The 27,640-nt window shown below is 42.7% G+C and overlaps 2 protein-coding genes across 2 annotated transcripts in view; both read right to left on the bottom strand.

Annotated features, from left to right (window-relative positions):
• The window catches only part of LOC117374110 (protein-L-isoaspartate O-methyltransferase domain-containing protein 2), a 248,400-nt gene that overhangs the window by 23,141 nt on the left and 197,619 nt on the right, over window positions 1-27,640 (bottom strand). The gene's annotated exons all lie outside the window — the stretch shown is intronic.
• Window positions 1,464-27,550, bottom strand: myt1b (myelin transcription factor 1b). Its single transcript, XM_055223240.1, has 17 exons — window positions 27,160-27,550; window positions 25,937-26,204; window positions 23,452-23,589; window positions 23,264-23,354; window positions 21,925-22,029; window positions 19,212-19,468; window positions 18,743-18,924; window positions 15,326-15,535; window positions 13,296-13,441; window positions 12,687-12,749; window positions 10,946-11,008; window positions 10,140-10,220; window positions 8,564-8,785; window positions 5,636-5,727; window positions 4,224-4,327; window positions 2,597-2,740; window positions 1,464-1,937 (listed from the first exon to the last, which is right to left on the bottom strand). The coding sequence occupies exons 2-17, from the start codon at window positions 26,136-26,138 to the stop codon at window positions 1,797-1,799; spliced, it is 2,241 nt and encodes a 746-aa protein (XP_055079215.1). The 5' UTR covers window positions 26,139-26,204; window positions 27,160-27,550; the 3' UTR covers window positions 1,464-1,796.

The raw sequence follows: 27,640 nt of genomic DNA, 5'->3' as shown, positions 1-27,640 counted from the left end.
GTGTAGAGGCGGGCCTAGAAACCAAACAGTTTAACATAGAGTTTGCTCGTTCTTTATTTAAACATTAGCAGTGGTTTTGTAAGACTACTCAGACGCAACCGTCACATCACAACATACATAACAAAATAAATATACAGCAGTTATTAGTTCATTTCTTTCTTATAAATAAATAATAAATACATACTTTCTTTTTTCAGCAGTGGGTTTTCGAAATGTGGTAACAGAAAAAAATATTAGAATAGTTAAAGAGGGGGTATTATGCAAAATCACTTTTTTTGTATCTTTCTCCCATGTTCTAACATTGTCCCCTCATCAGAAACATGTCTGAAAAGGTTTTAGATGTCATCCAGGCATCTTTGAGTAATCTAGCGATCTCTCCCAGACCCTATTCAAACCCTTGTAACAGTTAGCAGTACAAGTCTACATCACCCATGCTCCCACACGACGACTCTTCAGAAAAATACAAAAACATGATAGAAAACTGTATGATAAATGCAGTAGTTTCATTAGTGGGATGCAGCTGATTCTGTTGTAATTCTGTCTGTAGTGCTCTGAAGGGGGGGCAGGGGTGACTTAGCACAGAGAGCAAAGGGACATCATCAAAATCAAAAGTGAAACTTATAAAGCATTTTAATACGTTGTTTTCGGGTGAATATAGCATTTTCAAAACAATAAAAGGAAACATGGCGATCTAAATATGTAACGTGTTTTAGTTAATACCCCAGAAAAGTAAAATAGCCCCTCTTTAATACCCCATAGCAGTGAAATACCCCCTCTTTAAATAAACAATGAAACATGAAACAAAAGACAAAACATAAAAATAACGGTTTTGTAAAATTATCAAAAAGTTTTAGTTATAAAACATCTGCACTTAAAAAGTTATTTAAAAAGTATGCAAAACAAATACGTCAATAAGTTATATAGTCTTAATATTGACGCCAGACATAGTTAAGACATCGCTCCGAACAGTAAAATGCATTGTTTCGTGTTACAAAAAAATATGTCAACAATAATAAATAGATTGCTTCAAATAAATAAACCTCGAGAACATAAATGGCATTAATAAATTACAATTTAAAAGTTCACAAATTTAAATAATTAATATTTAACAATAATTATCGTACCACAAAACTATCCATTTAAACGAAGTGCAATTGCTATGTCCATCATAAATACTATTGATATAACTAACTCAAGTCATGTGCACACTAGGGCTAGTTTAAATAAATAAAAACAAAAGATGCGTTTGTCCTATTAAAATAAATAGTAAATAAGCGACCATACATGTGGTAGCTTGTGATGTTGCTTGGAGGGATCTTCCAGGCTAAATCCAGCTAGCGTAGCATCGCTGACTCGCCGTTTGTTGTCGTAGCGCAGAAGTTAGCGTCTCCTCCATTTTGTTTTATCAGAAAGCCTTTTGCTACGAGATGGCGTTCCCCGAGCCATCCAGCATTCGTCGGACATTTTTGTAGTCTTCCAAAAACATTTAAGGACATAAAAATAGACGATGGGTAAACATACAGCATTTCAAATCCCATTCGGTTTAACATTAATTTTCATTCTTTTTGAAGGATTTTGGTTCCCGTCCCAACAGCAGCAGGGTGTAGAGTTTGGTCCGCGTTTCTTCAGTGCTCCCTGGGTAGACTTTTGTACATTTTTCCATGTGTTTGAAAACCTGAATTCCCTTTTTGTTTGTGAGTGTTGATGGTAGTTGCCCCGGGCGACGGTGGTATCAGGGTGGTATCCGGGTGGTATTGGGGTGGTATCGGGGTAATCGAGGGGTGGATGGGGGCAGCTCACACTTTGATGCCCTTCACAGCCTTGTTGATGGTCTCCAGCAGGGCCTTGTTCTCCGGGCTCTGGAAGCACTCCTTGTTGGTGTACATGTCGGTCAGGGTGCTCACGTAGCGGTCAAAATTCTGCTCCGTGATTGGCTCCTGCTGGGGAGAGCAACTAATTAAATAAAGCTAATAATAATAGAAGGACAGACTTAACAATTCTTTGGTCCAGTATAGTAAAGACATTTATTAGATACTCAAAGGTGCAACACTCACAGTTGTCTATTCAAGTAGGTGAAGTGTCTTGCCCGAGGACAGGACAAAAGAGCCAAGATCACGACCTTATATCGTACATAAGAATCATGTGAACTGTATGGGTGTTGTATTTATAACATATGTGGCGGGCGGATGTTGTGTTTTCGGTGTGGTCTGTCAAATATCACGTGAATCAAAACTTTATAAAGAAGTCAGACGTGGAATAATGTAAGTGGGTGAAGTGTCTTGCCCAGGGACACAACAATACAGAGCTGGGATTGAACCAACGTTTGGTTTACTGGTGTTTATTTATATAGAGTATATGTACATCTGTAAATAGTTCTGTAAATGTCTCAGAGTGTTTCATCTGGTGTCCCTGGACAGATGTTAAAAGTCCAGGGGTTTGATTATCTTGATTACTGAGGCTGAAGGTTCTATTTATTGTAGACATGGGGTTGTGGGTTAGATTCTCACCGTGTGCTGCCAGTGTGTGTTATGTGTGTTCTTGGTGTTTGTATAATAGCTGGAAGTTGTATAGGGGAGGTTGTGGGCTCGACTCTCACCATGTGCGGCAGGCGGATGTTGGCCAGGCTGCGGATGAGGGCGCGGCTCAGACCCGAAAGTTCCATAAATAGAGCTTCATTCTGCTCCTCAATCATTTTGTTTTCGTGTTCGATGTTCTTCAGGTTCTTCTCCATCGATGTGATCTGTGGAAGAACAGATCGAGCTGGTACATTTAACCTGGTGCATTTAGATACTGGCTAAGTGCTTACTAGGATGACTGTAGTCTGTATATGTTTTGACTTTTATTATTAAATGTGTTTGGGACTTTTGGTTCTTTTATCGGATCCGAATGTTTTGGATCTGTTCATTTCAGAGAGCGATTCAAAGACTATTCAGGAGCACTTTTTATATCTATTTCTATGACAGAAGCCAATGTGAGAACTCATTTTATCTACAAACTAATCACAGAGAGAAATGTCCAAGGCTCAGATGTGTTTAAAATGGTTCAAACTGGGAGTGGGAGTGAGTTTACAATATCAGTAATTTAAAAACTAACTATTATTATGATGCCAAATATAGACCAAAGTTAAATCTGTCAACTGGACAAAAAAACAAAACATCCTCATCCATCCTCAGACCCAAAGATAAACAAAGGAACCAAAGAAAGCAAAAGAGCTAGTCAGTAGGCTTGTTTAAACTGAATGATTATGCTAAGTAGGTCTCAGGCTCAGTTCACACTTAGTGTAGCACAACAGACCTACACTACAAACAGAAACTGTAAACAATAGTTGTTTTAAATTTCCCTTCAGTTAGATATAAGGCAGTGTCCCGCAGTAATCTGACCAGAACCAGACTTGGATGAGCAGCCAAAAGTCTTCACTCCTACAACTTTATGTCCAGTTGACAGATTTAATTTGGGTTTTACTGTGGATCAGACCTGGATGACAGAGGCATTACACAGACATCGATGCCAAATATGTTTGGGTTTTTTCTTTTTTTGTGCACAAAGCTCTCACTTGTGTTCCCTGCTCTGTTTCTGAGCTGTTTCTTGTGTTTGTTCAACTTTAATCAGTGTAAAAATGTACACAAATTGGAGAGAAAAAGATTTGGTTCTTTTAAAAAATGAGATCTGGTTGGAACCATTCACACTGAAGAACCGTTCAAAAGAGCCGGTTTGTTCACAAACATCATGTCACTAGTGTTCTCTTAAACATTCTGTAATAACAACAAAGTCAGAAAACACAGGGAAAAGACAGGGATGCTCACTCTCCCCACTACTATTTACTGGGTGAAACAGACTTTGAATGAATTTATGTATTTATATGTTCAGAAATGGACTTTTTTCACAAATAAACAGTTTTTTCATAAAGAACAACAAAATATGAATAAAAAGAAAAAAATATACAGTGTTTCAGCAATTAAACCAAATACAACCACATATATGTAAGACAGACTGAGTTAGGCTCGTTCTAAATCGTTACATTTCTTGGCATGAAGAAAATAAAAAAAATCTTTACAAATCTATATTTAAATTATGTGGCTGTGGGTCAAATGTACTTAAGTAAATATTTCCAGAAGCTCCCAATAAGTTTTATTTACTAAAACTAAAATCAGCCACTTTTGCGTAATATCTAGCCTCTGAACATGATTCTACATACATCAGTACGACAGAGTATCAGACTGTACCTGAGTCTGCAGGTTGACCATGTCCGCCTCCATCTCATTGTTGGATTCGTTCAAGTCGTTGATTTCTTTGTTGAGTTGTTTAATATCCTCATCATTATCCAGAACTGAAAACACACATGACATGACATTACAAAACACTTAGCATCACAAACAACGGGTCAAATTTGATATAGAAAAAACAACAACTTCTAAACCTTTAGTTCAGATCTGTGCAAACATGTTTTGAAATGTCCCTGTGTGTCAGATGCCCTCCCTGTGTGTCAGATGCCCTCCCTGTGTGTCAGATGCCCTCCCTGTGTGTCAGATGCCCTCCCTGTGTGTCAGATGCCCTCCCTGTGACTCCTCGTATAAACGTCTAGCCCTGTAGAGTAGATCTGTAGAAACATGTCCTGATGTGATTCTTGTATTATTTTGTCAGTTCAGATTTCAGTCTTTTTGTCAGTTCTTCTACATGTGTTTAAAACGTGAACTTTGCACTGAATCCTATTATTAAAACATAAATTGCAAATCGAATCGTAGTGCTTGCCAGAAAAATAGTTTGATATTTTTTCCAAACATTCATTCCTACCTGACACTACTGTTATAAATGTATTTACCAGTTTGTTAACTTTAATATATCATTTTAGCGGATACATCTCTAGCTCTACTTTTACAACAATGATGGCAGATTTTGTCAATAAAGTCCCACTCCTTTTATTAAATCCTGGTCTTAAAACACTGAGTCTGGATTGAAAACAAGACGCTAACCCTGCATCCGGCATTTGGGTGGTGGGATGATGCAACAGTTTGTAAGCTCGTCCGTTTTCATGTCGTTTCCTTTGAGTTTGATCTCTACTGCACCTGACGCTGTCTAGGCCTGTCACGGCAACGCATTTGAAAGGGCAATTTATTTTTACAGAAAATGTTGGTGCATTATTATGTTAGGCGTGTCAGATGCCCTCCCGTCCTCTTATATCTGGAATAAACCATGTCTTAACCAGAACTCAACCAGGACTATATGACTTTATAAGAACTACACCTGTGGAAAGCATGAAGAAAGACTTAAGAAAGACGCAAGAGTTTAATAAGAATGATTCTGGCTTAGGAACTTCTTAAAGCTACAGTATGTAACTTTCTGAAGGTGGAAAGTCATCTGCACAAGTTACATACTGTGTCTTTAATAAAGGAGTGATGGTTATGACATTAATTAAATTGTTACTAAGTCTGAATCATTCTTAGTAAACTACATTTTTCTTCATGCTTTATTAAGGTGAACTTATTATGAAATGTTCTTAAGATTTCACCTTGGTATTTTAAAATTCCAAAAGTATTAAGTAATTATTATAACTAACTTCCCATGTTTTTGTCTACCCCAATGTTTTCCAAACGTTCATTTTTTGCATGTTTAAAATCCCAATTCCGTTTCCGCTCACCGTCTCCGGCCCTGAACTTGGAGCTGAGATATTCCTCCGCTGAGTATTTTGCTTTCTTCTTGGCGAACAAGGCTCTGGGGCATCCTGAGAGACTGCAGAGAAAAACACGCGTTAATACACATCTGAACAATTACTATTTAATATGGCATTTTGGGACATTTATAAAAGTGAACGCTAAAATAATGCTGTTTCCTCCTCAAAAACAGACCAGGAGTTGTGTTTTGTTTCATTCACACATGTTTGAGTAACACTTTATTATTAGTCTGTTACATCTCCAAAACTCAAAATGCTCTGATCCACCTTGTGATGTCATAAAGTGGTAGTTTTCAAGTTAATAACTACATTTTACCTTTAGTTCAGTAGAGATTGGCAATTCCAGATCTGAAATATCCAAATTATTGCAGTGCATTATGGAGTTTAAAAACACAGTGGAGCACTTCCTGTATAACCTCATGACATCACAAGGTGGAACAGAGTGTTTTCTGAGCGAAGAACTCATTCTAAATGTGCAGGGTTTGTGTGTTAAACATGTGAATGAAACAAAACACAACTCCAGGTCTGTTTGTGATGAGGAAACAACATTAGAGCAGAGATCCGAGCATAGAATCATATGGGGCCTTTAAAAGTGTATTATGTAACTTTTCTGCTGGGGGTCTGCCATCTGCTTGTCTCCATGGAGATGTTTTTGCATTGCCTGAAATGTTCCACAGAATGGCATTAAACTGATTTATCTTGTATTTATTCAATTATAGTGAGTTTATTGCTAAAAGTTGTAAGGCAAATACTCTTCAAAAGAACATTCTAGAGAAAAGTAATAGCATTCCTATGGAGACAAGCGGAGAAAAGTTACATAGTGCCTCTTTAACTTAGAAATAAGAAAGTGTATCTAAGACTACAATGGTCATAAGTGGCACTTCTTTCAGCTTTACCCATGGGGCGATAAACAGTTTGACTTTAATCTGCCCTGGGGTGGATGGGTGGAAAAGTGGCTCCCAATCTGCACCAATGGCCTCTCTGACACTACAATCGCCTTTCATTTGTTCATAACGTTTACTGAAAACCTTTATGAATCTAATTATATGCAACATTAAAAGCTTATAAGAAGTTTAAATAGGGCAGTCACTATGGAACCTACTGGACACTGAGGGATTACACAGATATAAGGACACATGGGAATAGAAAATAAAGTACGAACGTGGAAAATCACATTCTATTGCTTAAAGAAAGAGTGTTTTTATTATCATCGTGGTATCGGGATTGGGATCGAGTATCGAGTCTACTCATAAGTATCAAAGTGGAGTTTGAACTTTTAGCAATGTGACTCAAACACTTTTAATTTGATGTAAATAACTTGATTCTAAACAAAATGGATCCCGCACCTTTTGGACTTTACTCTTGTTTTTAATTTCGTTTGCAGATTAGATTGGCGTCTCCTGTAACCTCACTGTCTGCACCAACCCCACGTCCAACTTTGTAACATAAGTTTGTCAGATTAAGAAAAACTAAACACCATTACAGACTGCTGTGGGTGGCTCGGAATCATAATTATGTGATTCGAATCCCGTGTATCTCCATAAATTTGCATCGTTCTCAAGTCAAAGTCAAAAAGCCACGAAAACTTCACTTTTTGAAATAAAGAACCAAAACTGTCAAACGAAATTAACTTACAGCAATTTAAATGAACCGTGGGAGAAAAAAATAAACAAAAAAAATGCAAAAGAGAAAATAATTTTAGCAACAAAACACTAAACGAATGAGTGTAGTTGTTGTGGGAAGGTTCTGTTTATAAAAGAGTATGACATGTAGGGTTAATTGCATTGAACAGATAAGTGTGGCTCTGGGGGTATTTTTGTGCCCTTAGGCAAGACACTTCACCCATATTGCCTTGTATGAGGTGTGTGTTGGTAGTGGGAGCCATAAACCGTCTAAAGAAATGGACTAAGAGAGTGTCAAATGAAGATTGATCAACCGCGAGTATCACAGCAACCAAAGAGCCAATCCGGAGCGAGGCTGTTGAAGGTAACGCCCCTTAGCAACGCTGTCAATCAGGAGTTCATCCCGTTACATCTGGCGTAAAATGAACAGAGCATTTGATAAAAAGAACATCATGCCAACAGTGAAACACGATGTTGGTAGTGTCATGGTTTGGGGCGGCTCTGCTGCTTCAGGACGACTTGCTGTGATTAAAGGAACCGTGAACTCTGCTCTCGACCAACAAATCCTGAAGGAGAATGTCCGGCCATCAGTTCGTAACCTCAAGTTCAAGTGCACTTGGGTTCTGCAGCAGGACAATGATCCAAAGCACACCAGCAAGTCCACTTCTAAATGGCTTAAAAAAAAACCCAAATGATGGTTTTGGGGTGGACTAGTCAAAGTCCAGAGCTGAATCCAATAGAGATGCTGTGGCATGACTTTAAAAAGGCAGTTTATGCTCGGAAACCCTCAAATGTGGCTGATTTAAAACAATTCTGCAAAGAAGAGTTGGCCAAAATTCCTCCACAGAGATGTGAAAGACTCACTGTCAGTTATCACAAATGCTGGACTGCAGTTGTTGCTGCAAAGGGAGGTTCAAGCAGTTATTAGGTTTAGGGGGCAATTACTTTTTCAGATGGGCCATATAGGTTCAGATGGCTTTTTTTCTCTTAATAAATAAAATCACCACTTAAACAGCATTTTGTGTTAACTTATGATTTATCTTTGTCTAATATTTAAGTTTGCTTGATCTGAAATGGCTAAGAGTGACAAAGGTGCAGAAAAAGTAAGTTATCGGTACGGGGGCAAGTACTTTTTCACAGCACTGTGTATACGGTCTACACTTATGACTGTTTAACTGTTTGAGTTTTGTACTTTCTGTCCTGTGACGCTGACGTTGTGATTTTGGCCCATACAAAAACCACATTCATATTTACAGTCTGGTCTCTGCTGTACCTGCGGTGGGTGAGGAAGCTGCCGTTGGCGTGTCCCGAGCCGTCGCACCCTGGGGTGGGGCAGGTGGGGCCCTCGCTCTTAAACGCCTTCCAGTTAAAGGGGGTCCCGTTCAGAAGCCCCTCCTTCTGTCTGCGCGCCGCCAGGGGGCAACCGTAGGCACTGCGATGGGTGGCATATTTACCACTGATGTGCCCCAAGCTGTCGCACCCGGGCACTGGGCATCTGGGGGGGGGAGAAAGGGAGGAGAAAGAGGAGTGAGGGGGTGAGAGGAAGAAAGAAGAAGGGGAGAGAAAATAGAGGAGGGAAGCAGAGAGGAGGAGAGAGGGACAGAGAGAGGGAAAATGGAGAGAGGCGGACAGAAAGAGAGTTAGAGAGGAGGAGAGAGACAGAGAAAGAGGGAGAGGGAGGGAAGAGGGGAAATGGGAAGGACAGGAGGAGCGAGGGAGAGAGGGGGGAAGGGGGAGAGAGAGACAGAGAAGAAGAGAGGCAAGAGAGGAAAGAGAGAGGGGAGGATGAGAGAGAGGAGAGGTGGAGTGGACAAAAACAAAACACTCATTAGAATTATACGGAAATCGAAATGACAGAAATTACAGCAAAAATTATAAAAATGTAAAATCTGGCCTCTAATTTAACTTTAATTCTTTCTAAATCATTTTAAAACAATTTAGACTCAAGAATAATTTCTAAATATTAAGAATCATTTTATAAACTCTCATAAAAAGTGCCACTCTTCCCTTTCTGCTCTTTGCCTATGGATCCAATTCGTTTAAGTACAATTTTAAACAAAGACAATACAAAAGATACAGAGATTTTTGTGTTTTTAGACCAAGATAAAATAAGAACCACAAAATGTTCACACTCTTTCTGATCACTACAATGTTCTGTATATTTAAACTTTGAACATCACATAGAAACATGCAGCTAGAGAACAGCCGTGTGTGCAAAACCATTGAGCCACTGTAGAGTCTGCAGCCTCCTGGGGTCTAACCTGTTTATACAGAATATGAAGTATTAAAAGGCCTATATTACACAAAAGTGACTCTCATCAGCTTCAAATCATGTTATAATACTGTTCCCTCCTCAAAAACAGACCTGGAGTTGTGTTTTGTTTCTTTCACACATGTTTTAGTAACATTTCCAAACCTCAAACCGCTCTGTTCCACCTTCTGATGTCATGAAGTGGTAGTTTTCAAGTTAACAGCTCCTTTTACCTTTAGTTCAGTAATAGTTCAGGCGCTGAAATAATCAACCAAATGATTCTAGTGAAGGTGTATGGAGTTTAAAAACACAGTGGAGCACTTCCTGTATTACCACTTAATGACATCACAAGGTGGAACAGAGCGTTTCCTGTTTGAGAAAAGAACTCAGTCTGTTAAACATGTGAATGAAACAAAACACAACTCCAGGTCTGTTTGTGATGAGGAAACAACATTAGAGCAGAGGTCAGTAAACAGCGTGATATGGGCCTTTTAAGTGTCCTACTCTATCTCTTTCTTCCTCTCTTTCTGTTTTGCATTCTTTCGTTTTACCGTCAGTATCGCTAAGAAAAGGCATTGGCTTTCTGAGCGGTACGAACTTTAAAAGCTCCGAATCCTCCTGGTTGTCCTTGGTAGGAGTTTTAATTCCACTTTTCTTGGCACGCGGGCACCCAGAGAGACTGAAAGCACAAAGTATGGAGGGGGTGACTTAAGACACGTCCGCTCAGCAAAAAGGACAAATGAAATAAGAAAGAAGAAATCATAACTGTACAAAGGTTTATTTTAAACAAGTCAACGCCTCAATGAATGATGTGGAAATGCATCGGCCAAAAGGACATCTGCAAGATCCAAAAGACTGGAATTGACAATTTGAATTCTGATTTAAGTCGTTTTGACAAGTTAAAGTTAGGCTAGAATTTTAGGTTTATTAATTTTTTTTTTACTATTTAAATTGTTGTAAATATTTATTTCTCAAAATAAATATAAATATAAATATAAATATAAATATAAATATAAATATAAATATAAATATAAATATAAATAAACTAGGCAGAATATTAAGAATGTATTTACAAAACTTATTTTAAAATAAGAAAAAAATATATGGAGTCCAGTATTTAAAAATGCAATACTACTACTACTACTACTACTACTACTAATAATAATAATAATAATAATAATAATAATAATAATAATAATAATAATAATAATAATAATAATAATCTATCTACAAGTCAAACTTCTTAAATCCAGTTAAACAGAGTCCAGGTCTTTTGAAACCCGCAGATGCTTTTGGCCTGTGTGAGTTCGTTCCTGTCTGGCTCTAGCAGAACTGTCTACACCTCTCTGTCTCTGTCATGGTGCGTTCATGTGTTCAGAGGGCGGCCATGTTGGAGAGGTTTACCTTCTGTGAGAGGCGTAGTTTCCAGTGATGTGACCGGAGCCATCGCAGCCAGGGGTAGGGCATCTGACACAAAACAAAGCAGAGAGTTTAATTTAAGGAAGGTTTAAAATGTACATGGGATTATAAGTGATACATGCCTAAAATGGTTTGTGTTTTGTAACTGTTTCTTCCTCAAAAACAGACGTGGAGTTGTGTTTTGTTTCATTCACACATGTTTGAGTAACTTTTTATTATTAGTCTGTTACATCTCCAAAGCTCAAAATGCTCTGTTCCACCTTGTGATGTCATGAAGTGGTAGTTTTTAAGCTCTTTTTACCTTTTGTTCAGTAGAGACTGGCAATTCCAGGACTGAAATGATGATTCTAGTGAAGGTGTGTGGAGTTTAAAAACACAGTGGAGCACTTCCTGTATAACCACATGACATCACAAGGTGGAACAAAGTGTTTTCAGTTTGAGGGAAGAACAGTCTAAATCTGCAGGGTTTGTGTGTTAAACATGTGTGAATGAAACAAAACACAACTCCAGGTCTGTTTGTGATGAGGAAACAACATTAGACGAGAGATCAGAGAATAGTGATATGGGCCTTTAAAATGATTAAAACATCTCTAGTAGTTCTTTGTGTCTTTGGGTGAGACACTTCTTCTACTTTGCCTATAAGTATAAATGTCGTTACAATCATCTTAAATGGAAGAGACGTGACAGTGGGAGAAACATACTTGAGTTCAGGAGTGTTGGCAGCCATGAGCGACCGGAGACTCTTGTCAGCGAGAGGGCAACCAGAAAGACTGAAGGAGGCAAGGAGGCAAGGAGAGAGGAGACAAGGGAGCAAGGAGGCAAGGAGAAAGGAGACAAGGGAGCAAGGAGGCAAGGACAGAGGAGACAAGGGAGCAAGGAGGCAAGGAGAAAGGAGACAAGGAGGTAAGGGAGGAAGGAGGGAGCAAGGAGAGAGGGAACAAGGAGATAAGGGAGCAAGGAGGGAGTAAGGCGAGAGGAGACAAGGGAGCAAAGAGGGAGCAAGGAGAGAGGGAACAATGAGGTAAGGGAGCAAGGAGGGAGCAAGGCAAGAGGAGACAAGGGAGCAAAGAGGGAGCAAGGAGAGAGGGAACAATGAGGTAAGGGAGGAAAGAGGGAGCAAGGAGAGAGGGAATTAAAGAGGAAAGGGAGGATGGAGGGTGCAAGGATAGAAGGTACGAGAGAGTGAGGAAGGAGATAGCAGCAAGGAATCAAGGAGAGAGGAGACAAGGAAGTATAGGAGTGAGGGAGAAAAGGAGCGAGGAACCAAGGGAGTAAGGAGGAAAACAGCACGGAAGAGTGAGGAGAGAAGAGGCAAGAGAGCAAGGAGAGAGGGAGCAAGGGAGCAAGGAGAAACGGAGTGGGTGTAGAGGGAACAAGAAAGCAAGGAGAGAGGGAGCAAGGGGCCAAGGGAGCGAGGAGAGAGGAGACAAGTGAACAAGTGAGCCAGAGTCAAGAATTCAAGTCATTTAAACTCAGAAATATATTTTTTTTGCAGTGAAGAACGCACAGCCAAGTTATAAGTTTGTTTAGGAGGAAGAGGACAGAGCAAGATGTGTTTATAAAGACTTGAGTTACACATTTCATTAGCACAAGTGAGATTTGACATAAGTCTGTCTCAGCATCTGACACACGGGCATATACAGGGAGGATGGGAGGGCATCAGACACACAGGGAGGGCATCTGACACACAGGGACATAGGAGGACGGGACGGCATCTGACACATACCTGCGGTGAGAGGCGTAATTCCCGGTGATGTGTCCGCTGCCGTCACAGCCTGGAGTAGGGCACCTGAAACAAGGAGACAGTGATGAGGAGTTGAGCCAGTGCAAACGACCCCAAACCCACATGTTTAATCTGATTTAACCCCATGTGGATGTGACCTCTGACCTCTACACATTTATCAGTCTGAACGTCATGACCGTCATTTGAAGCTGACTGGTGGAAGCGTCACAACAGAGGAACAAGACGAGATAAAACTTTAGTTAAATCAAGTTTAGAGAAAAGCAAACATCTTTCCCTCGTGCTTGTTTTGGTTTGTTTGGGTGCTTCACCTTTGGCTCCGCCCAAACGAGAAATCTGCCCTGTGATTAGCCCAGTCTCTGGCCCACCCACGGCCAGGCCAATAAAAACCAGGACTGAACTAGGACTAAACCAGGATTAAAGCAGAAATAAACCAGGACTAAACCAGGACTGAACAAGGACTAGACCAGGACTAAACCAGGACTAAACCAGGACTAAACCAGGACTAAACCAGAAGATGGATCCTCGTGAGCTCACAAACCTCAGGAGAATCCATCTCAGGTTAATGCAGATATAGGTTAAGCAGAGACTCACGAGAGCAGCTCCTTCTTGGCGTCTTTGGGGTGGAACTTGAGTTTGAAGGTCGGGGTCGTGACCTCTCCGGGGTACTTCCTGTCCTCCAGACCCTCCATGATGTCATCCTCATCGGACGAGACGTAGGACTGAGCCGCCTGCTCCATCTGCACACAAACATGACCGCAAGATCATTCTGACCTCCAACCAAACTGAATCTATCAAACCTGAAGTATGCACTGGTCTGGAGATGGAATCAAACTGCTAATCTCACAGTTAGAGGGCGGTGACTCTACCACTGCTGTTCCCAGTGTTAAGAGAGCAGTCATGACACTAAAGTAGGAGGTTTGATCAAAATATTTTCCCTTTTATTTTGAAAATGCTATATTCATTGAAAACAACATGTTTTGTAAGTTTCACATTTGTTTTTGACGCTCTGAGTCTCCCCTCCCTCTGCTCTCTGTGCTAAGTCAATCCCCCTTCAGAGCACAATCACAACACAATCAGCTGCATCCCACTAATGAAACTACTGCACAACACATCAGGTTTGTCAAGTTGCTGGGCGGAGCCTTGTACAGAATCTTACAGCTAACTGTAAGGAGGGTTTGAATAGGGCCCGGGAGAGATCGCTAGATTAGTCAAACATGTATGGATGACATCTAAAACCTCTTCAGACACGTTTTTGATGAGGGAAGTGTTAGAACATGGGGGAAATGTGATAAAAGTTGGATGCCCCTCTTTAATGAAGTTAGGAGTCATATTTGAACTGTCCCTGGTACAGACACATATATTTTGTTGTTTACCTACAGTTATCACAAGGCATACGACTCGCAATATTTCAAATTTCTTGCACATTTTTACCATAGAACTCAAACTTTGTAACTTTCTGCTCCTTTTATTCTTTGCAGACGAGCTGTGTTTCCAAACGCGGACGGCCTCATCAAAAATTAATAAGGACTTTTTTTTTTTTATTTCTTTTGAAAGAGTTCAAAGAGGAGCATTAGCATATGCCAGAGCGAGCTGACGAAACCCACCTGACACACAGGAGGCTAGGCTAACGCTAACGCTAAGGCCGGAGCTGTTTGTGACGATGACGGTGAATAATAGAAAGAGTGTACACAGGACTTTTAATGACACAGCTCCAGGGGGCGCTCTTTTCATGGTGCAATACTTCCTCCTTTGAGAAATTATCCATGAAATATGTTTAGGAGGCACAAATACATGGGGAACTGCGGTGTGAAAAGTCTAGTTTGAGGGAATTTACTTTTTAGATGATTGGACTTGGTTAAAGATATTTCTACTTTGTACTTTGCTGTCAAACAAAATTAACATTCCCGGCAACATCATCTCCACGACGGCAAGTAGATAGCTGACCTTTCGCCAGAAAAGTTACACAATGCACCTTTACGTCACAGTTTTGAGCCTTGAAGGTGGAAAGGCGCTATATAAAAATGTCACCGTTTGACCATTTTGTAATGCAGATTGGGTTATTTCCGCGGTTACCATGGTCAAGGATGGCTGCTCTTGTGGCTGACTGGCTGGCACACTGAGCAGCATTTTTTTTTTTTTTTTTAATGTTACATTTTTAACTTAATATATGGGGATATTGACCCACTAAGAAATGCAACATGGGGGACAGACGTTAAGGACTATAGGATTGTTTGTTTTTCCTGTATCCATGCCGACCCTGCGTGAAGCTAACTATGCTAACCAGCTAGCTCTGAAATGCTACAGACTTTTTACACCAAATCTGGCAGAAGACCAGAGCAAATGGCTTGTCTCATCAACATAGCATAGAGGAGAAAGATTCATTTGATGTCTCCAGAGTTCACCTAGTGCCCCCTGGAGGCTGCTGTGATGCTCCAGGACACAGAGGAGGAACACTTTTGTCCTGAAGGCTGTTACAGTCCTCAAACTGCCCTGACACAGATCTGACTCGACCTGTTGAGCTGCTCTGAGACTTTAGTTTGATCTTTTTTATTGTATTTTGTTGCTCAGAGTGGTTATACTGCCCCTAGTGGACAAACAGTGATTTTGATTTGATGACTCACCTCATCCATGTCTTCGTCGCGCTGTCGGTGCGGTTTGGTGTAATCCAGAGGCCCCTCCCACTCCTCGTGTTTGTAGGCGTGGCCCAGCGGCGGTGACGTCATCCCACTGTTGGACGCCTGATTGGCTGAGGGGGCAGGACTCTCGCGTTTGATTGGCTTCTTCATGCTTAGGTCCAAAGTGCCATTTTCGTCCACTTCGATTTCCATGTCCTAAAGAAGCGACAGGTTAAATATGTAAATATGAAACGTTTGTCTGGTGAATACTTTAAATGTAAAGGTTTATTAAGTAAAAATAAAAGTTTAACAAATAAACAGACAAACAGAAGTGACAGCGACACCAGGGAGTTTTGTTTCAGTTTATATCAAGTAAAACTGTGGAGTTAAAATGCCTTTTGAAACTCCTCCTCCCAAAATAAAGACTGTAACCTGATCTGCTAAAGGAACCAAGACCCAAACCAGGATTAAACCAGGACTAAACCAGGACTAAACCAGGACTAAACCAGAGGCATATTTATGGACTGGTACAGGGCCAAATGAAAGAAGCAGAAGAGGAGGAGGAGTGGGAGCAGAGGGTCCCTGGTGACTGAAGGGTTTCAGTGTTAAATCTGAGGTCCTGACTCCAGATCAGCCCTTTATCTCTCTCTCCCTCTCTCCTCTCCTCTTTTTTCTGTCCATCATCTCCACATGTGCACCATCAGGAGACACAGAGCTATGGGAAGCTGTTGAGGGCCAGTTGCATCACCTCTCCTCTTCCTCTCTCTTCCCTCTTTTTTCCCTCTATCATCTCCCCCTTCTCCTCCTCCCCCTCCTGTGCCTTCTCTTTTTCATCCCTCCATCACCCCTCCTCTCACTCTTGGCCCTCTTATTGTTATATGCCTCCTCCTTCCTTCCCTCCCTCCCTCGCTCCTCTTTCATCCCCCCTTCTCTCCCCCACTCTCCTGCTCTCCTCTTTCATCCCTCCATCCCACACTCTTCTCCTGGTAATTTTGAACCCCCCTCTCTTCTCTCTTCTTTCATCCCTCTATCCCACTGTTCTCTTGTTGTTATTGACCTCCCCTCTTTCTCTCCTCTCTCCTCTTTCATCTCTCTTCTCTCCATCTCCTCCCTTCTCTCTTCTTCCCCTTCATCACTCTCTCTCTCTCCTGTTGTTATTATATTTGGCTTAGCGCCCTGTATCCCTTTTTCAGCAGGTCATCTTTTTTCATTGTCAACCGAAAGATCTCCTGCTCTCCTCCTCCTATGACTCCAGATCTTTGGTTTTCTTCTCTCACTCCCTCTCTCCCTCCCTCCCCCTCTCTCTCCCTCTCTCTTCCTCCCTCTCTGCCTCCTTTCTCTGTAATCACACTCAATGTGTGCACCTCCTCCCTCTCTGTGTGATCTTGTCCCCTCTGCGTGCCTCCTCCCTCCCTCTTTCTCTCTTTCCTTCTCCCTGTGTTATCTCATCCCTTCTGGGCCCTTCCTTTCCTCTCTCTCCTCTTCTCTCTCCTCCCTCCTCCTCTCCTCCCTCACTGTGTAATCTCTTCCCCTCTCTTCTTCTCTCCCTCCCTCTCTTCCTCTCTGCCTCCCTCTTCCTCTCCTCCTCTCTGAATAATCTCATCTCCCTGCGCCCCTCCTTTCCTCTCTCTCCTCTCCCTCTATCCCTCCCTCCCTCTCTCTTCCGTCTCTGTGTAATCTCATCCCCTCTGCGCCCCACATTGTGATTCCTAAAAGCTTTTTGGCGTCTGAGGAGAAGAACTGAAGACTTCATCATTTTCCCATTTCCTGACACCGTTTTAGGAAGATGAGAACCAGATAGAAACACTGTGAGCGGAGGAGAGGAGAGAGGGAGGATAGATGAAAGGGAGGAGAGAGATTAAAGGGAAGGGAGAGGTAAGGTAGAGAGAAGAGAGGGGGGAGAGAGGGCTGGAGAGGAGAGAGGGAGGAGAGATGGAGAGTGGGGAGAGGGAGGAGAGATGGAAAGGAACGGAGAGGAGAGAGGGAGGAGAGATGGAGAGTGGGAGGGGAGAGGGAGAGAGGGAGGAGAGAGGGCGGAGGGGAGAGAGGGAGGAGAGATGGAGAGTGGGGAGAGGGAGGAGAGATGGAAGGGAACGGAGAGGGGGAGAGGGAAGAGAGATGGAAGGGAACGGAGAGGAGAGAGGGAGGAGAGATGGAGAGTGGGAGGGGAGAGGGAAAAAGGGAGGAGAGAGGGCGGAGATGAGAGAGGGAGGAGAGATGGCGAGAGGGGAGAGGGAGGAGAGATGGAAGGGAACAGAGAGGGAGAGAGGGAGGAGAGAGGGCGGCGACGAGAGAGGGAGGAGAGATGGAGAGATGGGAGAGGGAGGAGAGATGAAAGGGAAGGGAGAGGGAAGGAAAAGAGAAGATAGGAGAGGGAATAGAGAGGGCACAGAGGAGAGAGGGAGGGGAGAGGAAAGAGAGAGGGAGGAGAGAAGAGGAGAAGGAGAGACAGGAGAGAAGAAGGAGACTGGAAGAAAGGAGATGAGAGAAAAGAGGAGAGGAGAGAGGGAAGAAAAAGAGAGAGGAGAGGAAGAGGGGAGAGCAGAGAAGAGGAGAGCGGAAAAAAGGAGAGAGTAAGAGAGGGAGAGTGAGAGAGAGGGGAGAGGAGGAAGTACAGGGAGGACATCTAGAATCACAAAATGGCCGCCTCTCATCAGCTACATGACATTACAGTGACATTTTGTGATATCATATTTACAGGTTTGTCCTAAACACAACAGCTGTGTTTCAGACGACATCAGCACATTCTATCGGCCAATCATATTTAATAGAGATGACATCATCACATTTTATTGGCCAATCACATTTAACACGGACAGAGCAGATAAAATGAATCTTGTTCTGAGATGACACAGTGAGTTCTTGGGTCTAGTCACTGATAGAAATGATCTACGTCAACATTTGTGTATTTAACTCTTGGAGATTTCGTGGTAAAGTTCAATGTAATCAATTGATACTTTGCAGTGACATCATGAACGGGCTGTTCTATACGTATCTCTATGGTTGAATGTTCAGCAGTTACCACGGTGACACACTAATGCACACATTTGCAAACACTCAAAAAAGTTTAAAGATCGTCCAAAAACAAAAAAAAATCCAAAAGTGATATAAAGAGAACATTTTCAGGAGCCTGTGGTCAATCCGAGCAAAAAGGTGAGCGTGACTTACTGAAAAAATGTTGGCTAATGCTAGTTTGTGACTGTAATGTTATTTGAGAGGGACTTGTTTAACAGCACAGATCAGCTCACCTGTTGTAGTTCAGATAAGTCAGCTCTTTGTGTTCAGATTGTGTTAAAATAAAGGTCAGATTAAAGTCTAACAGAGCTTCACACAGAGCAGTGCCTCCAGTTAGTATCACACCCCCAGGGAATGTTGATGGCATCAGCTGCAAAATGTGCAATAAATTCCACATTTGGGTGGTACCTTGTTCTGGTTCTTGGTGCTGAGGTTCTCGGGTTTCTCCCAGCAGCGCGTGGACAGATTCAAGATGGCGGTGGCGGCCATGTGTGCGGCCTCGGCGTCATGGGCGTAATCGTACGGGGAGCTTTTGGCGAAGGCATGGAGGCTCAGGCTGGGCGAGGGACACTTAGGGAAAGAGGGCTTAGCTGTGGAGAGAGAGAGGGAATAAGAGGCAGGACTAATAGAGAAATGAAGACTAAAAAAAGGGCTAAACCAGGACTAAACCAGGACTAAACCAGGACTAAACCAGGACTAAACCAGGACTAAACCAGGACTAAACCAGGACTAAACCAAGACTAAACCAGGACTAAACCAGGGCTAAACCAGGACTAAACCAGGGCTAAACCAGGACTAAACCAGGACTAAACCAGGACTAAACCAGGGCTAAACCAGGACTAAACCAGGACTAATCCAGGACTAAATCAGGATTTACTCTTGAAGGCTTTGGGTGAGGATTCGCTGGTGAGGATCTTTGGGGCCAGAGTTCTTTTGCCGAACACTTGTGCATCAAAGCTGGCGTAGTCAAAGGAGACTTTGGAGTACTTCTCCAACTCCTTGGCGAGATTGGCGCGTGGCGTGGTGGGCGGGGCACTGTGCCGATAAGCACCAAAAGTGGCCGTGTCCAATTGTTTCACGAAACACATGGGCCTATGAGGAGGAGAGGGAGAGCGAAACGATAAGAGGGAGGGGCTGGAGGGGAGAGAGAAGAGAGGAGAAGGTTAGACAAAACAGAATCAGGACTAAAGCAGGCCTAAAGCAGGACTAAAGCAGGGCTAAAGCAGGACTAAAGCAGGACTAAAGCAGGGCTAAAGCAGGACTAAAGCAGGGCTAAAGCAGGGCTAAAGTAGGACTAGAGCAGGGCTAAAGCAGGGCTAAAGCAGGACTAAAGCAGGACTAAAGCAGGGCTAAAGCAGGGCTAAAGTAGGACTAGAGCAGGGCTAAAGCAGAACTAAAGCAGAACTAAAGCAGGACTAAAGCAGGTCTAAAGCAGGACTAAACCAGAACTAAACCAGGACTAAACCAAGATCAAGCCAAGACTGAACCAGCACTTCATAAAGGGATACGTTTTGAGCGGTAAAATCACTTAAGTAGTTAATTGAATAGGATTACACTCATCATTTTAAACCTTCCAAATACATAAAACTCATATTGTCAAAGCTACTTAGTTCTAATGGTTTTAATTAGCATTTTTGTGATTTTTGCACCGAGCGCCAGGTCAGCGGAGGTCAGACTGAGCAGAGAGCAGAGGATTAAACTGTTATCAGAACAAATGTAAGAGCCGTAATCCCTCTCACATCCTGAAGAGGCAGCGTTTGTCAGACCGCCACCCTAATCCGCCGATAACACACAATGAGAGAGAACAAGAGATGGAGCTATACGAAAAAAAAATGTAATAGAAATCTGCAACAATGTGCTAAAAAGACAGGGATGTATTTATTTATAGAAAAAGATGGGGTTGTAAAAAGTATTGAAACTTAGGCATGAATACTAAAAGTAGTATCAAAACTTGAGCAGGTATCGACACTAAAATAGTCAAATCAACAGGACAAAAATGAAACTTCCCTGAATATCTTTAGAATGATCTTGAGCTGTATCAGAACAAGTATAAGACACATAGACTAGTATTCACCCATGGACCACTATGAACCTACTGGACCACTCAAACTAAACCGGGTTTAAAACAGGACTAAACCAGGTCTAAACTAGGTCTAAACCAGGTGTAAACACAGACCAAACCAGGCCCAAACCAGCTCTAAACTAAGAGTACACCAGGTCTAAACCAGGACCAACAGTTTGAGAATGAGTGTTACAAACAAACATAATTTCCAGAGGCTAAAATGACTTGCTCTCTGCACTAAGTCACTCTATCACAACACAATGAAACTACTGCACATCACATCAGATTTGTCAAGTTGCTGTGTACAGTTTTGTATCATGTTTTTGTAGATTTATGGAGCCCGGCAGAGATTGCTAGATTACTCAAATCTAAAACCTCTTCAGGCATGTTTTTGATGAGGGAACAGCTTTAGAACATCGGAGAAAGCTAATAATAATACCCCCTCTTTAACCTTTTGTCAGATATATTTTTTATTCTCAAGCTACATTGTGTTTAAACAAGTGCCAGTCTCTGTACCAGTATCCATGTCCCTCTCTTTCTCCTTCCTCTCCACTCATCCCTTCATTTTCTCTCTCTGACACAAGAATGTAACGACCACAGTGTATTATACTAAGCCCTGCTCTTCCTCGTTGGTATTTTAATTAATAGTGCTGCGATAAGCTAATTAAGCTGGTGCAGAGCCATTGTGAGACTCAGACTTAACATAAACCTCTGTGTGTCTGAGTAAAACGAGCTGGTTCTGAACGGGGCTCACACTCCTCTGTTCTGTTCTGTCTCTGCGGGCTGTCGCTGTGATCAATATAAAACATTTAGGTGTATTTGAATAACCAGAAAGTGCGCAGTTAGCATGCTGGTTGTTGTTAGCTGTACTGTGACAATGAAATTCCGCTCTGGTCTCTGAGAGTTGTGATAAGTGCTTATAAACTCATCCTGGTGAGTAATTAGGATGCTCTGAATGCATAAGGTAAGTGAGTGACTTTGGACCACTGCACATTTTTAAAACAGGAAAAATTTGGGTCAGCAACTTTAAGAATAAAATAGATTTATACACAGCTTTTGGGTTTGGTTTAGATGTTTGGTTTACATCGTATTATTCACTCACTCAATGCTTCAGTCTTGGGATAGTCATCGTTAAGGCCTAGTTCAGTTCTAGTTCAGTTCTAGTTTAGTCCTGGTCTAGTCCCGGTCGAGCCCTGGTCCAGTCCTGGTTTACTACTGGTTCGGTCCTGGTTCAGTCCTGGTTCAGTCCTGGTTCAGTCCTGGTTCAGTCCTGGTTCGGTCCTGGTTCAGTCCTGGTCTAGTCCTGGTTTAGTCTTGGTGTAGTCTTGGTTCAATCCTGGTTTAGTCCTGGTTCAGTCCTGGTTCAGTCCTGGTTCAGTCCTGGTTCAGTCCTGGTTTAGTTTTGGCTTTGTCTTGGTTTAGTCCTGGTTCTGTCCTGGCTAAGTCCTGGTTTAGTCTTGGTTTAGTCCTGGTTCAGCCCTGGTTCAGTCCTGGTTCAGTCCTGGTTTAGTTCTGGTTCTAGACCCACCTGAGGACTCGCTCGTTGGAGCCTTTGAGGTCGGCCTGAGGGAGGTGCTGTTTGTCCTGGGACTTGGAGAGTTTTTCTGCTGCTGCGATCGGACATCCAGAGAGACTGTGAACGACAGAAGAGTGAGCGAAGAGGCGAAGAGAGAGAAGAGGGGGAGAGGGGGAGAGAAGGGGGTAGAGGAGAGAGGGAGTGAATATATCCATGTGCTGACTGTGGACCTCTCTCTGATGAGCTGAGACATTTATGCTGTTTCTGCAAATGTGAAAATTGTGGAGCCGACAGCTAACACGAGCCTAACACGAGCACTCGCAATGTCCAACGCTCCAAAGAAATATTCAAGCCAGAAGAGAAATTTTGATTTAAGTTAACTCATTATTTTATAAAATTATGAAGAAATGAACTGTAGGGCTGTGGGCCTTTAGCTGTTCAGTCGATTTATATGGAACAGCAGCAGAGTGAGGCAGCTGAAGATTTAGTTTTATGTAAATAGTCAAATTAAACCATAGACTGTTTATATAAATGGACAACCCGCTACACACCACATTCCAAATAGGAAGTGAGCATGTGCGCACCTCTGGCACCATCGACTTCATCACTGCGCTCACTCTCTCTGTAACTGCTGCTGTCAAACTTGTCATTTTGATCTTAAATGTTTGTATTACCTCACTCTAAGTGATCCTGGGTTTTTTATTTCGCTATTATGTCGGTAACTCAACATATGAATTAATTAATAACAGGCACATCAGGCGCCTTCTTTCCCCGAGGTCACTCCTGATAGCGTTAGCAACGGGTTTGATTGACAGCGTTGCTAAGTGCCCGCTCTTTGCTAAACCAGTGGTGCGGGCAGGAAGGGGCGTTACCTTCAACAGCCTCTCTCCTGATTGGCTCTTTGGTTGCTATGATACTCGCAACCACAGTTCCTAATATGCAACCCGGCTCCAAACTGGCCCCTATACCTGCTCTAGCCTCGATGAGCTTCATTTGGAGCTGAACGCTGTGGGTGACAAGACACTCACTTAGTCCACGTCTTTATACAGTCTGTGGTTTAAAATCATAATTCACAAGTTAATGTGAATATATATATAAGTAACAGATATAATTCCGTTGTTTCCTAGTATTTTTATCTGAATAAACAGTAGTTGTTGCATGAGCTCCCCCTGCAGGTGTACTCTTGTGAGTGCAGTTGGGGCCAGACAGACAGATATACCTAATAGTTTTGAAAGCTTTTGCCACGCCCCCTTTTCAGTCGACCAATCAGATCAATTGTGAGTACACATCTTTAGTCCACTGCAGCTCTACTGACCAGCGAGTATATAAAAACCATTTGCACATCTCGTACCTGCGGTGGGTGTTCCGGTTACTGTTCACGTGGCCTTGTCCAGTGCAGCCGGGAGTCGGACATTTTAAAACATTCTCGTGCATTGCCAGAACTGTGAAAAACAAGAGGCAGGTTTAGATTGAACTGGTTTAATTTGAATAAAACCAGGATTTGTTGATGTTTTTGTGGTTTCAGAAGGTCAGACTCACTCTCCGGGGGGATGCGGTCTTTGTGAGGGCATCCAGACAAACTGCGGTGATGCGGGTACAGGCCGGTCACATGACCAGTGCCATCACAGCCTGGGGTCGGGCACTTCACCTCCTTTTTCTCCGGGCGTGAACTGCCCTCTGGAGGAGGGGAAGGAGGGATGAGAGAAAGACGAGAGGAGGAAGCAAAAGAGGGAGGGGGATGAGGGGAGCAGGGGGAAAGAGTGGAGGGTGTGAGGAGGGAGGGAGGAGGGAAAGGGGAAAGCAAAAGAGGGAGGAGAGGAGAGAGCAGGAAGGAGGAGGGAGAGGGGGAGAAAGGAAAGGGGAGAGATAGGTAGAAAAGGAGATAGAGAAAAGGAGAGAAGTGGGAGGGAAAGAGGGGAGAGAGGAATAGAGAAGGGAAGAAAGGGACATGGAGTAAAAGAACGAGAGAGGGAGGGGTAGAGGGGAAGGAGAGAAAGAGGACAAGAGTTAGTGCTATCATCTTCCATCAGACAGTGTGCTTGACTGAGCAGAAAATCTAGACATATTTCAGACAAATGTACAGAGACTGAACCAGGACTAATGCACGGCTAAAGCAGGACTAAATCAGTACTGAACCAGGACTAAACCAGGACTAAACCAGGACTAAACCAGGACTAAATATTCTATCGCCGTGTCCTTTTGCAAGACACTTCATGAGCCAAACAGCCCAGTCTAAGCCCAGTGCTGACCCACTTTTCTGTTTGGACCAGAGCCAGAGCGGGGTCAGACTTGAGCTGTGCGTTAGACTTCATTAAAGACCAGAACGATCGGCGGAGGAGGAGACGGAGAGAAGGAGAGAGGGAAGAAGGAAGAGGAGGTATAGAAGACAGACTGCACAGTGACAGAAGAGAAAGCAGAGGGAGGGAAAAAGGAGACGGAGAGAAAGAGACAGGGGAAAAGAGGGAGAGAAGATGAGAGAGAGAAAGGGAGAGGGGGGAGGATAGAGGAGGGAGAGAGAGTGCACCGCGATGCTCCACTGACCCTCAAATTGAATGTTAACAAGACACACATCTGATAATTAGTGCTGAGCAGAACGAGAGAGTAACAGAGAGACGGAGAAAGAGATGGAGAGGAGGAAGGCTGTAATTTGAGCATACACGAGACCCGAGCATGCACGAGACCCGAGCGTGCACGAGACTCGAGCGTGCACGAGACCCGAGCTTACACACACACACACACACACTTTAAAATCATGTGTGAAGTGGCATTAGGAGCAAAATTGTCTATAGTTGTATAGTTAAAGCTGCACTGTGTAATTTTTCTGGTGGTGGGCCTGTTATAACTGCTCGTCTCCATATTACTTCGCCTGGAATGTTCCACAGTATGACATTAAACCTGATATTTCACTAAAAAGCCATAACGCGCAAAGAGCAGGCTAAAATAAAAGCATGTTTTTTATTACAGCACTGGAAAACTGTTTCTGTGGAATCATAAAGTTACACACTATAGCTTTAAATATCTCAACAAAATAAAATGTATTTAAATAAGTCACATCATCTCGGTTTGTGAAATGAAGCTACTAAAAGATAATACAGAAAGTCAAAAAGTCTAATGTCTTGTATTGTTTATATTGTCTCTAATATCACAATAAAAAAATAAGAATGAAATAAATAAAAAAAATACATGTCTTCGCAAAAAGATAACAGATTTCTGAAGAGTTGTATCTTTTTGTTTTTGTCGCTCTTGAACAAAACCTTTTGAGTTTCCCTCTTCCTCGTCTCCACAGAAGTGAGGGAGGGGCCGTGTGCATTCACTGTGCTGGGAACGCTTGGATCAGAACACGTGTACCTCCTATTCACTCAAAGGTCGTCTCTGTGTGGCTCAAAAGCACGACGCGAACAACACACTCGCTTCATAAAATGGTTTCTGTTTGAGACGACAAAGGAGCCGGACAAAAGGACAAAAGGCTCATTTCAAACCCTAATTCAAACTCAGGATTCTGTTTTTGTTTTGATTTTCAGAGCAGTTACAGGCTCATCTCAGGATTCTGTGTTTTTGTTTTGATTTTCAGAGCAGTTAGAGGCTGATCTCATCAAACCAATATGAGACTTTAAACAGCCCTGGTTAATGAGACTTTGGGATGATGCATTTTCAAAAAGAGAGAGACACATCGCTCGTGGTTTAGGCCAGATTCTGTCCATTTTTGTGCCTGATTTAGACTTAGATCTGGTTTAGATCTGGTTTAGACCTGGTTTAGTTCTGATTTAGTCCTTCTTCTTCTTCTTCTTCTTCTTCTACTTATTACTTCCTTCTTTTTTGTCTCGTTGTTTCAACCCCCTTTTCCTCTTCTCCTCCCTCCCTTCTTCATCCTCACCTTTAAGTGGCTCTTCCTCAGCACCTCCAGATATTTGGGCCTGTCCTCTCTCCTCCTCCCTCTCTCTCTTCTCCTCCCCTCCCTCCCTCCCCCCTCTCTCCCTCCCTCTCCCCTCTCTCCCTCCCTCCTCCTGCTCCTCTCCCTCCTCACCTTTACTGAAGTAGCTCTTCCTCAGCGCCTCCAGGTGTTTGGGCCTGTCCTCCATGGTGTAGTATGGTCTGTGTGTGTGGAGTATCTCTGGAGCTCGGAGCAGAGGTTTGACCTGCTCGGCCTTCAGAGCAATGGCCTGCTCCAGGAGACCCAGGTTCCCCCTCGTCATGTCGAATGTCTCCTCCTCTTCATCCTCCGTCATGGCCGACCTCTGAGACAGGCTGTCTTCATCATCACCGTCTTCATTCTCAGACTTGTCAGAACCAACCTAATGCCAAACATGAAACAGAAACTTTTAGACTGACTTGGAAATATAAAACACACATCATATAAATCCAGACTCAAAACTATTCTGTTTAACTGTGCATGTTTTTATTTGTTTGTATTGTGATGTTAATGTTTTTTCTTGTAGTGGTTGTAGTTAAAGGTCCTATATTACACAAAAAGGACTCTCATGAGCTTTAATCCATGTTCTAATGCTGTTCCCTTCTCAAAAACAGACCTGGAGTTGTGTTTTGTTTCATTCACACATGTTTGAGTAACACTTTATTATTAGTCTGTTACATCTCCAAAGCTCAAAATGCTCTGATCCACCTTGTGATGTCATGAAGTGGTAGTTTTCAAGTTAACAGCTCCTTTTACCTTTAGTTCAGTAGAGATTGGCAATCCCAGGACTGAAATGATCCGAATGATTCTAGTGAAGGTTTGTGGAGTTTAAAAACACACTGGAGCACTTCCTGTATTACCACATGACATCACAAGGTGGAACAGAGTGTTTTCTGTTTGAGAGAAGAACTCAGCCTAAATATGCAGGGTTTGTGTGTTAAACATGTGAATGAAACAAAACACAACTCCAGGTCTGTTTGTGATGAGGAAACAACATAAGAACAGAAATCAGAAATTAGTCATATTCTCTGACACTTTAAACATTAATTCAACAAAATAAATGTATGTATCTTATATTTTTTTTATTTACCAAATAATAATCTTTGTGACATTAGAGCAGTTCTGGCCCAGTGTACGACATGCTTGCTAGGTAACATTTATAGAGTTCCCTAGTGTGATGTCACAATTAACAACCAGAAGTACATTTTCAAACATAAAAATATTGCCAAATTGGGAAAAAAGACTAACATTTTTATCTATATCTTTAAATATAAAGATGTGAAATGTGTTTTTGTAAAATGAGAAGTCCAGCCTGTCGAAGTTCACAGACAGTTTACCTCGATAATGTCTGGCGACACGCTGGAGGACGACTTTTGCACTTTGGCGCTGTAGTATTCATCCAGGGGGGAGCTAGCGCGCTGCGAGCTGTAGCTTAACGCTGGGCTAGCCTTATCGTAGCCCTGTCGCTGTGGGCTCTGGGAGGTGTAGTTCTCAGAGGCGCTGGAGTTGTAGTCCTGCTGGGAGGGGCTGGGTTTGTGGGAGTTGTAGTTCTTGGAGGCGCTGGAGTTGTAGTCCTGTTGTGTGGCTGTGTGGGAGTTGTAGTCCTTTTGGGTACAGTTGTAGTCCTTTTGGATGGAGTTGTGGATTCCCTGAGCTAAAGCGGCTGCGGTGCTGGTGATAGTTGGGACGGCACTGGGCACATCAGGCAAAATGTGGTTCTCTTCCTCCTCTTTCGCCTCCTCGTCTTCTTCCTTCTCCTCCTCTTCCTCCTCTCCCTCCATCACTGCTGGAGAAGGCTGTTCCCTTTCCATCTCTGTG

Source organism: Periophthalmus magnuspinnatus, chromosome 7, assembly GCF_009829125.3.
Source record: "Periophthalmus magnuspinnatus isolate fPerMag1 chromosome 7, fPerMag1.2.pri, whole genome shotgun sequence".
In the NCBI taxonomy this organism is placed as follows: domain Eukaryota; kingdom Metazoa; phylum Chordata; class Actinopteri; order Gobiiformes; family Gobiidae; genus Periophthalmus; species Periophthalmus magnuspinnatus.
Note: the sequence above shows the minus strand (reverse complement) of the source record. Positions and strands in the feature narration are given on the sequence as shown.